Source organism: Pagrus pagrus (genome assembly GCF_965226575.1).
Source record: "Pagrus pagrus genome assembly, chromosome: 11".
Lineage (NCBI taxonomy): Eukaryota > Metazoa > Chordata > Actinopteri > Spariformes > Sparidae > Pagrus > Pagrus pagrus.
Window position 1 is genome coordinate 15,811,991 of NC_140195.1, and position 17,298 is coordinate 15,829,288.

Genomic DNA, 17,298 nt, shown 5'->3' on the forward strand with positions numbered 1-17,298 from the left:
TTATGATTGTTTCTCCCACTGCTAGGCCTGCTGCTGGTATAACTACTTCTACTATTATTATTGTAGTTATGGTTATTATTGTGATGTTTGGTTGTTGTATGATTTGATTTGTAGCTGTTGTTTATGTCGTGCTGCTATTTGATGTCATTGATGCAATTGTTTACAAATTGTTATTAAAGAATATATATTTAAATATTGCTTCTGGCCGTGAACTGTGTTTTTTTCCTATTTAATATTTTAACTGGCTTCCTGTTTTTGATTTACACCATGACAAAATAAAAACAATGAATACAAAACACAGAATCCAAACACATAATTGTCCCTTTAAATGCAGACATTGTTGTCCTGTGTCACAATTAAAACCTATCTGAGCAAAATAATGCTATTCTTAATGGTCACAGAATGGGAAGCACTTATATTTAAATAAAAAATAATAATAAACACCTCAACATCCCAATTAACAACTAATAAATTCAGGGACATTGGAGATGTTTTTAAACCAAAAAAGGTGACAAAAACCAAAAAGGAAATATTCCCCAACAAGACCGAAATAAATAAAAAATAATAATAATATAAAAATTCAAAATGGAAAATAAGAGTAAAGACCTGTTTATGCGCACAGCCTGTGCCCGACACAACAACAGGCTCGCTGCATTCCGGCGTGCTGCTCTGCGGCCTATTACACAAAATGCGGTGGGTGACCATATCTGTCATTTTGTCATCGATAGGTTACTCTTCACTTTACAGCCAAGCCACAGAGCTGTAAAAGAGCCCTTCAACATACAACACTCCGCTCAAAACATGGACCAACAGCGTCATCTAGTGTCGAGAGGTGCCCCTAAAACCTGGAAGAATCCACCAATCAGAAACAACTGTGCTGTGGACACAGAGGGTCTCCCCCCCATTTGTACAAACCTCGTATGCACCGCGTGTTTAATTTAAATAAAGCAGAGTTAAGGAAGATGTCTCCCACCACATCACACCTGTGCCTACATTCAGTCTCATCTGTTTCACAGTAGACTTGGATCAGTTGTTATGCTGACTCCCGTCCTGTCATGGCCGCGACGTGCTCTTATATAAGAGACGGCAGCTGCTCTCATATTTATGCACAATAACTATTGACATTTTCCCATCTAATTGTAAGCTAATAGACCACTCTTGTGATGAAGTGCAGGGGGGTTGCGGCTGGCCCACCAGGCAGGCAAAAGTCCCCTGAACGGTGCGCATGACTCTCCTTTGAACGAGTCCACCACCACCGTCCATTAAAACCATAAAGTAATTTAGCCCAGACGTCTAGCCAGTTAGTCGAGTTTGCTTTGTTCGTCTGCATTTGAGACAAACAGCCGAGCTCCAACAGGGGCTGTAAAACTGGCATTTTTGCCCGAGCTGAGCGGAAATGCACTGGATTGGGCTTTTAAATTACAGCATCCTGTCCGTATTGTTTGCCACCACAAAAAGGCAATTTAGGCCTATCCCAGGAAACAAATGCGAGACATGGGAAATCGTCTCTCACTTTAAGACTCAAATGCTCAAATTGAGTCTCACATTTCCTGACCGCCTCTGCGGCCGGACAGATGTAACCTATAAAACTTCAAATCTACGTTTTAATTGAGTTTATTCAGAGGGTGATTAATTTATAAAATACTTAGTAGCAGTGGTTTATATGACAAACAAATACTTTCTTGGAGATGTGACAGCTGCACATTTTTTTTTTTTGGGGAAGGCCTACTTTCACATATATAGGGCATGGGCCACTAAAATAAATACCGCACATTATGCGTTTATTTTTGCTCTTTTGAGAATATTTTGTCCGCAATTTACATGAAGTATCCTGCTGTAGCTCTTATTAATAAAACCGTGAGCACGACAACAACAACACTGGTCACTGGCCGCTTATTGCTTTTTGACAAATTTGCCGTCGAGCCTGTCCATGTGTTTATTTCATGTGCGTGCACTTATCCTCAAATACACGCATCACTGCAAATATACGTCGCTGAGACCCAAAGAAGGCAAATTAAGACACCGGTTTAAAGTCATGCAAAGCATAATTAAAACAACGTTGACTTGCGAAACTGCGCTGACAAGTTGTTTTGACCTCGCCGTTATTCGCAGAGCTCATTTGGGCCTTTGCTGTACTTGGAGGAATGCTCGGCCGCCAAAAACTATTAGACGAATAATTGTGGAGGCACAATTATTTAGAAAACACCCATCTGTTTGCAACATGCAGCTTATCCAATAGTGATTTGGTAACCCCGCTTTCCTGCGGCTTTTAAATCAACAGAATAGTTCATCTGATATTGACTGTTACTCTGTTTGTTAGGCCCTCTCTGGATGAAATGTGTCTGGGAAGCCTACAGCAAATATCCACATAGAGTCACAATGAATACAGAATACAAGCACTTTAGTGATTAGGTTTATATTTGCAGAGATCTATATCTACACTCTATATTTAAACTCGTTGGCTACAGTCAAAAAAAAAAAAAACACAAAACAAACAAAAAGAAAAATGCACAAATACAACAACTATCACAAAAATACAAGACAGACAAGTCGGCTCGCAGATGTTCCGTTTCTGTACAAAATACTACACCTGCACAACAAAGTACAAAGGAAATAAACATGAAGGAAAATACATTCACATCATAAATTATGGGGTTGGTGAAATTCAAAAGAATTCAAGTATTCTCTTTCTTCAGACAGTTTTAACGTGTCCAAACTGCAACGTGTATAATTTCTCTTACAAAAAAAACACAAAGGTATTTCGAAGTGAAAGCAGAATGTAATTATCTCCCTACAAGTTTTTTTTTTTTTTTTTTTCCTTTTCTCGCTTTTTTTCTCTCTTTAACGCTCGACACAAATGTGCACTGGAAAATATATATAAACATAATCAGCGTCAAACAGTCTCCAAGTTAAGGTTAATACAAAAAAATCCAACAAAGTGATAAATATGAAGAGGAGAGGAAGAAGAGGAGGGTTCAGCGTGTGTTTAAGGGGTACATCTGTGCTGTCCATGTGACTAGTGGTTATTATTATGGTTGATTTTCTGAATGCAGTCCACATTATTGTTCCTTGCTGTCGCTCTTTTCTTTGTTCATTTTCTTCATCTTCATTCGCCGGTTCTGAAACCAGATTTTGACCTGCCTCTCGGTCAGATTCAGGACCCTAGCGACCTCGAACCGGCGGTCTCGAGTCAGATACATATTGAACAAAAACTCCTTTTCCAGTTCGAGAGTCTGGTACTTTGTGTAAGGGCATCGCTTCTTCCTCGTGGAGCGGGCGTGTATCCAATTTGCCACCGGGTTATCTGCAAATACATAACATAACGATAATAATAATAATAATAATAAGGACAGATTTTACAGAAACACTGTGAGACATTTAAAAAAAATGCAGCAATAACAAGTGAGCATTTTGAAAACATTACAACTCATCAGAACTAAAAAATAACGTCAATTAGACACGTTTGGTGTTTCCCATTAAAGCTAAGCTGATAGTAAACATTTTGAGAGAAGATTCTCAGCCTCTATCTATCCAACCTTACACTGATTTGCTTCCTTGTCCCCTTAACTTGTGAGTAACACCGTCGTAAAATACTCAATGCGCTTATTCACTTTATTGGCCCATAAAATGGCCCGTGGTTCAAGCCTTTACAGGTCCGTGGTGAAAGTCCTCCAGTATGTCCCTACATTCCTCAAGTTGGCTGGAAGAGTCATGTGAATTTGTGTTGGACCCAGAGAAGAGAGTAAATGTTTCATATGTAACTATATGCACATCACCTTCTCATTATTATGTGGGTACTGTGCCACTGGGGACCAAATACAGCCAAAATGTGGCTTTCCCCTCTCACTGTGGGCCTACATTAATAAAGAAAAAAGAAAAAAATGGGTCTGAAAGTCGGCTTACAGGAGCTGGTGTGCCGTATGTAAAGCCACGGGGTCAAAACATGGTCGTAAAAAAATGCATCATAAGGCTTTAAATGATGAATATTGATGCATGTGTCAGTTTAGGTTGCTCACTTTAAAAGAGCACCTTGCATGGTTTTAACATTATATGCAACAGCCTTCCAAATTCAACGTCTTCCTGTAGCTTTGAGTCCATGTTTACAACCCCGTCTGGTTTATAGCCCCAATATTAGCCTCGTAGCGTTTGTCTTTTATAGTTCCTAAAGCTTCCCCCCCACCCCAGCAGAGGCGACTCAGACAGAGCTGGACTGAAAAAGGCAGCATGAAACAGCTTATAATTTCATGTTATGGAGGACGTTAAAACGCCTTTGAGCTAAGTTAGCTTTACACAACCCCAAACCAAAACTCCCACCCGGCTGTAAAAGACTGCAGGAGCTTGAACTTACTCGGATCTAGCTCCGGCTTCTCCTCTTTATGTTTTCCTGTCGCCAGCAGCTCCGACTCGGGAGAAGGGACACTCTGCTGCGCCTTCTCTCGCGTGTCAGTGGATGAGCAGTACAGATAATCCGTGTAGGTCCGTCCGCTGGAGCCGAGACACTCTGCGGCTCTGTGCTCCTGAAAGGCGTCGGGCTTCAGCCCATAGTGCCTGCCGTTCCCCGGATAGCCATGGAAAGGCACGGCGCCTGATATCGGCTCCAGCCATGACCGCATATACCTCGAGTCTGTGCCTAAGTGCGGTTGGTGACTGTATGGATGGTAAACCACTGATGACTGGGAGTGTACGGGGGCCCAGGAGGTGGAGAAGACGGGTGCCTTGGGTGCGAAGCTGCAGGAAGGATAGTCAGCACACTCCGGTACTAGAGACGTCGGACGAGGGCCGGCTGGGTGCGAACCGGGAGCCGAAAAGCGAGTTGCAGCAGCAAGGACATCCTCGTTCTCATGGTTGATCAAGGAGTCCACATAATAATTACTTATGGGACCCGTGGTCGACATGTCGAAGCCTCCCCGACTCTTTTACATGCATCCGATTATTATATGGAGTGTATGTGTACTTTTTTATCTAGCCATAGAACAATCAAGGCAGGTAATTATTTCTCAACGCTTCCCTGGCTGCGATTGGCTGCCTCGCCGACACGTGATTATATTTACCCCCACAAAAATTGTACAGTGGATCAATGCGCCACTTATCCTGGGATACCATTGCACATAAATCGGATTAAAGAATGTGCTCTTTTGCTCCCTTTGCCGGACGTATTAGAGGTAACCGACAACCGTGTTTCTTTAAGAAGAAAATATGCTTTTGCAGCGCTTATGGTGGCTCTTTTTGTTCCAGTCGCAGTGCAGACCTGCGCACATTACGAGCAAGGCACTATTTGATGGTGTAATCAATCTCTGTCAGGCAAAATCTACCGTAGTCCCACGTTACAGCAACGGATAGCATTACAGCATTAAAGTATTTATCGTATCGTTGACGCCTTTTATCTTTATCAAACCAGAAGCACATTTGATAATGTGAAGGTTTTATAACTTCCTGAGGAATGCTGTTTATTTCTTAATAGAGGGAGAGAGAGAGAGAGAGGGAGAAGCCTGCACAGTAGCTACATACAGAGCAGACAGACCAGGAGAAGAGAGAGGATCAAAATACGGGATGCAGGATACACTGACAATAAAGTTTGCACTGTTTTAACGAGGGCGCAGCAGACCAAACATTTCCTAAATGGGATCTGCGGAGATAGGAGAGGAGGGGATTCAGATTCTTGACAAGCAGCCCACTCCAGCGGGCTATATTCGGCTAGTGACCGTTCATGATTTTATACCCATCAATAAATTTTAACGAGGACCATTTGATTGTTCATAAACGTGTCGTTAATACGACTGCATCCGAGTTCATCGCTCCACATAAAACCACCACCACTACCACCACCAGCAGCAGCAGCAGCAGCAGCAGCAGCATCAACTGTATGTGCATGTGAAACAATCCCTATCAACCAGAGAGGCCGAGGACAGGAAAGAGCAGAGCACAGGAGGTAAAAGGGTTCGTTAAAGGGCTAACTAGGTGAAAGCTTTCATAACAGGGATAATGTTACTGTTGTATCTAATGGCAGGAGTTTACTGTTTTGCCGTGCGATATACTGGCGTGGCTTGTCAGTTAGTAGGCTGTGAAACAACCATGAACTCTTGTGCAGGGCTGCAGAAAATAACAGAGTGTTAAAACAGGATGGAGAAAGAGTCACAGGGAACACAAATTAGACTAATCGTTGCATGAATACTGACTGTTTAATGCGTTTGCGCACATTGGATGATGGAAAAGGAGAAGCTAAAAGCTGCACATATTATATTTATACCATGTGCTGGAGTATATTTGTGCATTTTGAGAGACGGTGATGTTAAAATGAGTGTTATGGTCATGAGCTTTAATATTACGTGCATGCATGTATGTTTTATATATGCTTTTTGTTTTGTGTTGGAGGCTATTTATTCTATTTGATACGTATGATTATGGTGCGTAATTGCTGTTTTGATGTCTGCAAAGTTGTCTTTTTTTTCCCCCTTACACTGAAGGATTGTTGAATTGAATTATTGCACTCCTTCAGACGAGTAACTAAATATAAGACCGTGTAGACCTGACAGTCATTATGTGCAAAAGTGAAATTACAGTGGTGCAGCCCAACAAACCGCACTCATCCTGAAATTAACTCAAACACGTTACATTGCGCTCCACGAAAAGCAAAATAGGACGTGACAGCTTAACCGGAGAAATTTCAAAATAAATCCCAAATTGCAAGTCAGTCACTGTGAAGTGTTGAGATCATCGTCAAGCTTTACGAGGATCAAATGACGTCACCAATCAGTCTCGATTTAAATTCAGCTTTAGCTCAAATAAATCCTCGCACGTCATCCAAACGACCTGATATAACACTTAATATTTGGACTTCGTGGCGTTTAAGTAAATGTTGTCTGTATGCGCATCAGGAAGTGCCGATGTTTGTCATGGCTGCTGAGGTCAGATTCAACCATGAAATTTAAAAGGCCAGACGCCAGACCTTAACCCGGATAACGCCAAACGGTGTCCTGGTGTGTGCGCATGATGAATGCGCCAGTCTGTGGCGAGTCGAGTATGTCCGCACGTGTTTACAGAAATGAATTTAGCACATCTAAAATTAGATCGCTTAAAAGTTGTGTGTTTTCTGCAGGCTGAAGGTCTGAGCCCGTTTATTCTACTGCTGCCAATTAAGCAGAATAATACAGCGTTTAATGGCCGTTTATTACCATAACATATGGCTTTATAATTACATCATAGAGCTGCTATCTATGCTTAACGTCTAATGTGATCCAGTGAGTAATCCTCTGTAGACTGCTGTTTTTGGTGTGTATTTTTGAATATATGTGTGTGCCTGTCTGTGTGTATACGTGTGTGCGTGTGTGTGTGTGTGTGCGTGTCCACTAATAAGAGGTGAATTTGTTTTTACAGTGAATCTATTCCACTTGTTTATCCCTGTTTGTTGTGCTCTAATAAAAGAAAGATTGCATCATTAAATATTGCTCTGGTGTTGTTTCATTATGTCTTTTGCTCTTTTTGTACCTCGACCGTTTAAGGTAATATTGCCGAACAAATGCCTCTTTGTTGCCCCTTTAAATGTTTCATATTTTCACTTCGTCTTCAATATTTTCCCCAGAAACGCAGCTTATCATGGTAAACAAATCCAAAAATATAGGATTATATGTTTCGTTTTGAACTTTATGTGTCACCAGAATATAAAAATGACGACCAGAGAGTGACAGATAAAGGAACAATGCGTGTTTAAAACTTGAGAATGAGACAATTAATAAGAAACTGTTGGTTTGCTGTTAGATGCAATCTGTGCTCGTCTACAGTCAGGTCAGTTGTAGCTTATTCATACAGTCCAAAATCACAAATTCTCCTCCGAAGGCTTCACAGTCAACATGCGACACCCTCAATGTTTAGGCCCTATAAGATTATATGGAGCTGATTCTGTGTTTTCGACTTTATACAATTGGGAGATACACTAGATTTGTCCTACAGCTCAAATGCGAAGTCAATTATAGGCTTATAACGACTTAATTAATAAATCATGAGGACAACAATGCTTGAAACTGATGCAGCGGTGCCAGTCTGACTCTGACATTTCTCAATTTCAGATTAAGTTTCCCATTAATAATAAAAAAAAGAACAAATACGCTTTATATGGCTGCAGCATGACGCAAAAGACAGACCTTACGGGGTAATGCTCGAAGTGGACAGTGTTGTCTTTGTGTTGTATATAAAAGATATCGCGTATAACTGAAGTGGATGGTTGAAATATACAGACAAAAACACGACAGTAAGTCACAGTTTGGGTGCGTAGTCGCTGCCGCAGTGCACAGACGCTTCATATCGACTTCAAATTACTGGCAAAATCAATTGTTTATGGACCCGCGCCTTTAATCCAATACCCACACGTCACTTTGGTTAAAGTATTTGTCGCCTAAATGCAGATTTTAGTGCAAAAAGTCCAAAGACAGATAACTACTGAACACTGCAGCCTCAATTAAGACCCTGAATTTGTCCGCAGGTTAAACAATACATCTCCAGACCACATCAAGCTCAGTGTAACTGTGTGAGTGGTAGATGACAGGCCGCACATGACTCCACATGTGTGTCCTTATACTCATGAAGCAGAAAGACTCGTCAGGCTGAGCATCAAGCTTTAATATAACCACGGGTGTATGTTCGGGAAAATGTGACTCATCCTCATTGTCAAGTGAGTCTGATCCTTGTTTATCGTTACTCCCAACAGCACAACCAGTTTATGTCATCGCTGAGTGGGTGAATAATTAGCGAACTATTGAAGCTATGCGTCGTGACATGATTTTCTCCTACTAGACGCGTACTATCGCATTTATTGCCTCCTGTGTAATGACAGGGTGGAGGCACGTCAGTTATTCTTTTCATAATGGAGATGCTACATGTAATTTTTCTCCAAATTATAGTCACAACGAACAATAACAGCACATTTTCCAAGGAAGCTGCAGATCAAACAGGCCTTTCTCTCTTATACACACACACACGCACACGCACGCACGCACGCACACACACACACACACACACACACACACACACAGAACGCCATTTATCTGGTTTAGATAGAGGCGACAGTTGGATCATATTAAATGCACATGGAAGAATCAAAGTGGTCATCAGGCGTTATTCATAACGCCCCATGTGCTGAGCAGAAAGCGCCGCACAACCACGAGTGTGATCAGCTGAAAGGCCACAAATTATTATAATTATTAGCCAAATGTATCACAGTGTTTTCTATTGAGGATACCCGCTGCATGTTACAGTTTCAAGGAATCAAAAAACTCATCTCGGTTAGAATAAATCCCATAAGACGGCTTAAAAAGCCATTTTTCTCTATCAGAACACCCTCCGTTTTACAAAACAACAACTTCTGAGATCTATTGCTGATCAATACAACTATTCTCATGGTGAACAGGCCTGCCGCACTGATAAACATCAGCATTCTCGTCCTCCATAAATGCTCTCCTCGGTTAAAGAAGGCGAAGCATTTCTGTGAGATAATGATCATGATGCCTGAATGTAAAATAAGTGACAATTTGTCGCCTATATTGTTTCTGCATATGCAGCTTCATTGATTCCAAAATCATTCAAAGCGGATAGAAATTACTCTCAATTATTCAGTGACATTAAAAAAAATAATAGAATATATAAAGTGTAGTTTTCAGTATTACTTCGCCAACGGTGTTCAAAATAATAAAACAAATCTTCATGTCAAAGAAAGAAAGTATAAATCCCTCGTCTTCTACATTTAACCGCCACCTAACAAAAAGAAATCCTTCACGCATAAAATACGATGTGCGAAGATTTGTTCTCCATCACAAGAAAAGCGCAATGATGTCTGTCAAAAAAAAGCATTAAAAAGAAGCAGAAGAAACGCCGTTAGCACATTTGCCTCATGTCTGATCGTGCCAGTGGCAGTAACCCATCTTGAGCTGTCCCAAGGAAGTGGCTGTCTAAAGCCTTCAGTTCCTGTGTGCGCCACTACAAAGTGAAAATAAATTGCTTTATGTGTATATGGTTTTAGGGTGAATCTGTGCAGCTCTCGGGGCTGTTTCCAGCGCTGTAAAGTCTTTGTCAGTGATGCATTCCAAGGGAGACACTCATTCACTGAGCTGAATGAAAGTGACTTTGGATTCCAGACTGTCTCTTCCAGTTGCACTAGCGCCAAAGGGAGGGGGGCTGAGAAAACAAGGGGAAATAGTGACCAGTATAAACACTGAGAGTCTCTAGCAGGCGAGATGCTGCCTGCGCCTCAAGAACAGACTGTTCTATAAATAAGTGATTGTGTTTCTTTTAGATGAGCTCGTCAATTTCCTGGAGACTTTGATTTTCATTGATCTCCTTGGATTATTTTTCACGTATGCTTACAAAAAAGCAACATTATTATTCTCCAGTAATGTTAGAAATCTATTGAAGTCATGTTTTGGAGCGAGAGTTAAAGTTAGGCCTCTACTCGTGGTGGTCAGTGGCTAACTGGAGTGCTATACTGAATAAATAAATTAGCCCATGTGTGGCGGCAATTAGTCAAATAATTCAGTGCTAATGGGCCACAATGCGGTTTATTGGTGTATTGTCGGCTGAATCTTAAGAATATAAAACTATCTTTATTTTCTAACTCACTCCAAGTCTTAAAAATGTGCCTGAGTTAATAAAATGAAGGCAATTTATTTATATAAGTTTACGCAGGCATCGTGAGCTCGTTAACAGGCCGGGATAAAACAAAAGTTTAACTTCAAACTTTGCACCGGAACTTAATTAATAATATCAAATTATGACGTGAACGAGTTAAACAGCTTGATAATGACTGCAGAAGTTTCACTGAACAAATAAAACAGGCCTTAATTAGCCTCAAAACGTGTCTTCTAATGGAATGACTGTCATGCGTATAAGTGATCTTATGTGTGTTAAAGTCTGTGGATAACATTTATTTCCTAAGTCAGAAGGATTTTAGATCATGCAGTGCCATATATATTTAATCTTAGGCTACTTTTCATGATAACACTCGCAACAATGCGCACAGGAAATGGGAATGGCGAGATATTTTGCAATAAAACATTTCAAGCAGCCGTGCATTGGCATTTACAGGAACGATAAGATGATGGATCTGTCAATAGCCATCCATTTCCTGTTATAGACCCAGATTCATTCGTCAGATAAATGAATGAGGCAAATCTATCCATCTCTCCATCTTCCCATCTGCCCATTCAGATCATCATACAGCAGCTGACAGATGCAATACAACGCAGTCTGAAACTTTACCCCATGTTGTTTACAACCTATTCTCCTTCCGAGAGCCTCAGAAGGTTTTACAGCCCACCACAAAATAACAGCAAAGAAAGAAAACGTCTCTGTCCAAGGTATTGCAGCTCAGTTCATTTACAATGCCATTTGCGGGGAACCTGGGTGACTATAGGGGGTAATTCAGCGGAAATTGTGCCCTTGATGAAGACGAACTGACGTAATCAAGGCAGTTTCTTGTTGCCGAGCCAGGAAGCCAACCCCAACAACATGAAACTACCTAAACCACGCTTCAGCTTCGCGCAAAAGAGGGTTTTTTTAAAAAAAAAAAATCCATGGAGAGGAGATTGCAAAAGCCAAGTGAGGATTAACACTATCCAGCACAGGGAGAAAAGGCGAGTACCAGCACAATAAAACACACTGTGGTCTGCAAAGACTGCAATCAAGCTACTTTCTAAACACTGCCTGTAGACAACTTTTATAGCAACGCATGCTCTGACTAGTTTCCTCGTAAAAATCCGTGTCAGTTTTAATATGCTATTGTTCTTATTCCAAAAATAGCACTCGGCCAGCAGCTGCTCAAAATGAACAAACTTAAAAAAAATTTAAAAAAAAACAACCAGGTGCAGCAAAACACAATGCAAATTATTCAGCGAGCAAACATTTGGATCCCAGCGAGAGAGAAAACAGAAATCAGCAGCACGCTGATTGATATCAACAGCGTCAGATAAACTATCGACGTGTGCAGGCGTGCACCATGCGTGCCACGAGAGCTGTCAAGCGGGCTGTCCTGACAGATGTGGCATACTTTCCGAAACAGGAAATAAAGATATTACGTAGAAAATGAGTCCTACCTTCACGTGCCTCCTGCAGACGCCTTCCCGGGTAGCGGTTAGTTATCCACGTGTTTCGCCGTGATGCTTGTTGTTATTATTGTTCCAGCAGCCGTCGCGGTCGCTGTCCCTTTTTTTTTTTATCCACCATCTTTCCTATCTCCTGCTCCCATGAAGCTCCCATTATCCCGGTTAGGAAGGCGGCTGCTCCTTCCAGCCCAGCGCCTCGGCTGGATCCTGCATATTGCAGTCTCTGCTGTGTGGATTAGCCCTCCTCCACACACACCTTTAAACGCATCTTTACTGCTGCAGCACATTATATTTGCAGATCATAAAATCCACCCCCAACGCTTTCCAGGGCGAACCTGACATTAGAATTTTATGACCTTGACTTATGACCCTGGATAATATTTAAATCAACGTTATGGTCTCTCACTTCTATTAAAAGTGCCATAATCTCCCTTCTCTCATCCGCAGTGTCTCTCCCTCCCTCTCATTCGCAGCACTTATACCAGGGGAAGGACAAAGTTGGTAATACCTTTCCGTTTTCCCCCTCCTTTTTATTGTTTTAGAATCGTTTGCCATGACATAGCTTAATATCGCCCTGTGCGTGCACACTGTACACTGGCACGGCGACAGACACCAACGAAGAAGCTGCACGAGTGGCGAAACGTTCATTACAGCTCGGCTCACATGCCACGAGTTATTTATTAGACTGCGTGAGATTGCCTCCTCCTTTCGTTTGCTTCGTGTTATAATATAATTATCGTTGCATTGAGGTAAGAGCGCCTCACTGCTCCAGCTGCTGCAGGAGAGTTCACCTGGAACTCAAGACGAGTCTGCAGGTCGCAGCGTTGTGTAGTTCATAAGGGAAGGCACGGCGTGTGTGTGCGTGTGTGTGTGTGTGTGTGTCTGTGTGTGTATGTTTTTATGTGTGAGTGTGTGTGAAAATTGATGAATGAATGCATTATAAGATGACACATTCATTGTCCGTCTGTGTCTGTCATGTTTATGCATGTGTGTGTGTGTGTGTGTGTGTGTGTGTGTGTGTGTGTGTGTGTGTGTGTGTGTGTGTGTGTGTGTGTGTTGGTTTTAAAGGTGTTCAGGAGTAGTTATAAACTGCACTCTGCTCCCTCTCTCGGCTCTCCCTGCTCAGCTTCTTCAGCTTCATGCGTCTGTTTTGGAACCAGATCTTGACCTGTCTGTCGGTCAGGTTGATACTCCGGCTGATCTCCAGGCGGCGCTCCCGAGACAGATACATGTTGAACAAGAACTCCTTCTCCAGCTCCAGCGTCTGGTGCTTTGTGTAGGGACACCGCTTCTTCCTTCCACTTTTGGCTTTTAACCAGCTTCCCGTTGTCTTTTCCGCGGATAAATCATCTACCGGAGCAAGAGAAATACAACAATGAGCAAGCGTGGCCAGAACCGGGCCAGCAATCTTGTGCAGAGATCATATTGCAGCTTTATAACCTCCATCAATACACTGGATGCTACGTCCACGCCCATATCTCACATGCACATTCATCTGGATCAAAATGAGTAGTTTATAACCGAGCAGCTTTACCTGGGTGTGCACTCTCCGTGACTCTCGCCTGAACAAATGAGCATCCCACCTTTTTTGCCACAACTCCTACTGCTTCGAAATTGCTTTTTTGGTGTGTGATGTACAGCTATAATTAGATCAAATCAAACTATGGTGTGTAAGCACTTTCTTTTGTCTCTGTTGGACCTCAGACTCTCGTAAAAAATTTTATTACCTTTTGCACACCGGAGCCAAATGAATTTTTTTTCGGGAGGGTTCATCCCCAAAACAAAAGCAAGTCTCTGCAGCATCATAGCAGACTTAGGACAAATAAAAACAACACGCAATAAAGACAAAGAAACAAGGCATGTCGGTGATGGCAGGCAGAATCACACTGCTGCACATTCAGTTAATTCCTTGATTAGCTCGCGGGCTCTTGGGAATAACACACACACACACACACACACACACACACACACACACACACACACACACACACACACACACACACGCACGACAACGCGCAGGTTACAGTAATAATTACCCTAATGTGAACACTCAGTGTGTGGCTCACATTTAATCATTACCCAAACATTTAATTCAGTAATATGGGACCAACAGGACACTAACACACACACTCACGCACAAAGCACACACACAAACACACACACACACAAGTAGACGCTCCTATGGCCTCCTTCAATTAAATTAAAATAAAACGAGAGGAGCTTATCGGTCGTCGTGTATGAAGCTGTTAGCTGAATCCATAAATAACACAACAAACTGAAACTAATTATAAATAAGAGCTGAGGAAAAATGGCGGATGGGGTGTGCACTAACATCAGCTAGCTAGCTCCAATTTATTAGGGCGATAATAATAATAATAAAAAGAGTAAAACTAATAGCGTGTGTGTTTGAAATAATACCAACCTGTCGTTGCCGTTTAATCAAAAGAGAAACTGTTTGACCTGCTCGCTAAACACATCGTGTTTTTATCAAACGGAAAAAAAGACAAATTCGGTTCATTCCCATCAGGCTGCAGCTGCTAGCACGAAGGAAAAGACAGAAAAAATATCCCCAGACGTGCACTTTCACTTTAAATACTGGTGTTATAAAAACAGAGCTGAATTATGCTAAATTATGTCTGCATCGAGGCAGGAAAGTGCACATGTATTCGTGCTGAATGTTTTTTTCTAATGCAGCACCCTGACATGTTAACTGGGGTCTTTTTTTAAACTGTGACAAAATGTTTTCAACTGTGCAGCACAAGTGTGGAATTTAATGTCGACTCAAAACCAGAATTTTGACGCGTAAAATGCTTCCTGTTAAAGATGTGTGCGTCCAACAGTGTAAATGACCCTTGTAAGAGAGAGAGAGAAAGGGAAAGTGTGTGTGTGTGTGTGTGTGTGTGTGTGTGTGTCTGTGTGAGAGTGTGTGTGAGTGTGTGTGTTTCAGCGTGTTTATTTCAATGATAACTGCCCATCTCACGTTCTCACATTAATGGAAAGGTGTTAAATGCCACGGGCACCATAACCCCTGCTAGGCGAGGCTGTCAAATGCCCATACAGCCCCATATGACTGCTATCAAACACAAGTCTGCACCACTGGGCCATGACGCAACACAACGTGCACACATAAAACTAATGCGTGGATTAATGTGGTAAAACTTCCTACGGATTATCTCTACGTGTGTGAACGTGTGTGTGTGGGTGTGTGTGTGTGTCAGGGAGCAGGAGGAGGAGGAGGGGAGTTAGTCTACCTTTTGATTCCCCGTCCGAGTTATCTGAACAGCTGTCACTCTTGGCCTTCTCCTCCTTCCTGCTCTGACTCTCATCTGTCTTTGAAAACTCTCTCGCTGTCTCCTGCGTCGTTTTGCTGCAACTTATTGTCGATTCTGATGCTGACTCAACAGATGTCGCCAAGTGGGTCAGAGAGAAGCCGGAGGGGAACTGCCGGGACTCGTCCTGCTGCGGCCTCTCCCCGCTGTACACCTGGAAACAGCCGCTGGACGAGGCGGCGGATTGCTCTGGCCGGCAGCTATTGTCTCCGAGCCGGATGTAAGTGGCCGCCTCTGTTGTCTGTTTCCCCTTATTGCTGCCATCCTGATAGAGGCAACAAAACGCCTCCTCTTTGACGGTGCCCGCTGGAAATGAGCAGGGTTGTAAACACTGGGCAACAGGTTGTTCGTCCCTGCTGGTTTTGGAGCCTGGGGTCCATGTGGCCAGCTGTGTTGACAGGTAGGACGCATCCTGGAAGCCGCTGAGCGGCACGCAGCCCGGAGAAAGCTCGTCTCTTTTGGAGAGTGAAGATGGTCCAACCTTCCCAATGTTTCTCATCACTGAATATCCGTACTCTGCAGCTGTGTGGATGTACATTCCGGGGTTGCTGGAATAACCCTCACCCCTGAAGGAAGATGATCCTCCCATTAAGGAATCCATCAGGAAGTTACCGGGCGCTATGTTATTCGGACATGACATTTTTGCATTTGGCACCACAGTAAGTCGCTTGGTGTGTTCCACTGCTCTGAACTACGGGATTTCTCCACGAGAGTAAGGACAGTAGGATGCTGACATCTTTTGGAAGGGGGTGCAAAAATATCAGTAACATAATTATGGATGCTGGGAGACAAGTCATGTGATTTTCAGACCAATAGCGGCGTGGAAGTGGCCTTGATGCTCCAGACTGACGTGACGTCAGCGCGGTCAAGTTGGGGGATCTGGAGGCTTTTTGGTGGAGCACGAGCGCCACCCAGCGGCCACCGGCCGGTCAGGACAGCAGGCCCGCAGCAGAGGGAACAAAGGACGGCTGCTGCAGCAGGGATTTCTGAAGGCACTTACGTGGCTTTTTGGGTATTTTAATTGTGTTCCACTCCTGAACTGCAGATAATTAATGTAATCAACGTGTGATTTATTTTTCGTCCCGGCGCCGCCGCTGTGGAGAGGAAGCCACGGAGGATTTTTCATAAAACAGGGTGCATTTTTTATGTCTGTTTTATTTGTGTGTGTGTGTGTTTGTTTTTCACCGACTTTGCTTTGTTGTTGCCACCGATTTAGTGCAAGGTAAGATATAAGAAGGTGTGTTATTCCGGAGACAATCAGGAGAAAAATGGCTTTTAAACTTAATAAATCGTCAAACTGCTGACTCGGTTTTAACCCTTGACGTTGCGCAGTAGCCTTAAAATTGGAGGTTCGCGTTTGTGTTTGACCTGCTAATATTCAAGACTGTGACTCCTTCACAAAAGCGTTTTGCTGACGTCCGGTGGTAGATTTGCAGCAACAAATTCTACAGTTTAATTTCGAAAACCTGCTCTTTTTTATTTTGTCCTCAGATTATTTATTTGCATTTACATTCATGCGACTTCACTGCACCAAGATAATGAAAACCGGCATTCGTTCAAAAAAAAAAAGAAGAAAAAAAAAAAAAAAAGCGAGGACATTTAATGTTGTTAGACCAGTTGGTTAACTTTAACTAGACTGGACCTTGAACTCATGAAGCCGGCTGTTTAATCTCGTCTTGAAATGTGCTGCAAAATATTAACTAGACGCTGGAATGTGTAGGTTAGATGTTATCAGGCCTGTGAGGATGTTTCTTATCGTGGTGTAAAAGTTCAGAGGAATTACGACAAGCGTGTTGTTATTTCTTCTATTTTTCTTTTTGTTTTATTGTTGACACAAACATCTTACAGCCTAATAAACAATTGAGCGCATACCTGAGCTATTG

General features: G+C 42.5%; 3 protein-coding genes across 4 annotated transcripts in view; all 3 read right to left on the reverse strand.

Annotated features, from left to right (window-relative positions):
* The window catches only part of LOC311265887 (homeobox protein Hox-A2a-like), a 57,435-nt gene extending 44,343 nt beyond the window's left edge, over window positions 1–13,092 (reverse strand). For both annotated transcript variants that reach the window (XM_084367985.1, XM_084367984.1), the window contains exon 1: window positions 12,078–13,092. The gene's annotated coding sequence lies outside the window, so the exon portion shown is untranslated. The remainder of the gene's footprint in view (window positions 1–12,077) is intronic.
* Window positions 2,418–5,567, reverse strand: hoxc9a (homeobox C9a). The gene is made up of 2 exons (XM_084367983.1): window positions 4,349–5,567; window positions 2,418–3,304 (listed from the first exon to the last, which is right to left on the reverse strand). Exons 1-2 carry the CDS (start codon window positions 4,893–4,895, stop codon window positions 3,060–3,062), a joined length of 792 nt encoding a protein of 263 aa, XP_084224109.1. The 5' UTR covers window positions 4,896–5,567; the 3' UTR covers window positions 2,418–3,059.
* Window positions 13,093–13,158: 66 nt separating the features above from the next.
* Window positions 13,159–16,447, reverse strand: hoxc10a (homeobox C10a; the record flags this gene model as incomplete). The annotated part of the gene is made up of 2 exons (XM_084367752.1): window positions 15,338–16,447; window positions 13,159–13,436 (listed from the first exon to the last, which is right to left on the reverse strand). The coding sequence occupies exons 1-2, from the start codon at window positions 16,053–16,055 to the stop codon at window positions 13,159–13,161; spliced, it is 996 nt and encodes a 331-aa protein (XP_084223878.1). The 5' UTR covers window positions 16,056–16,447.
* Between the last annotated feature and the right edge of the window lie 851 nt (window positions 16,448–17,298).

Bases quoted from the DNA above. Each gene is read 5' to 3' on its own strand.
- hoxc9a (XM_084367983.1), bottom strand. From the start codon at position 4,895: ATGTCGACCACGGGTCCCATAAGTAATTATTATGTGGACTCCTTGATC. The intron at 3,305-4,348 runs GTAAGTTCAAGC...ATGTATTTGCAG, and splicing joins GAAGCCGGAGCTAGATCCGA to ATAACCCGGTGGCAAATTGG.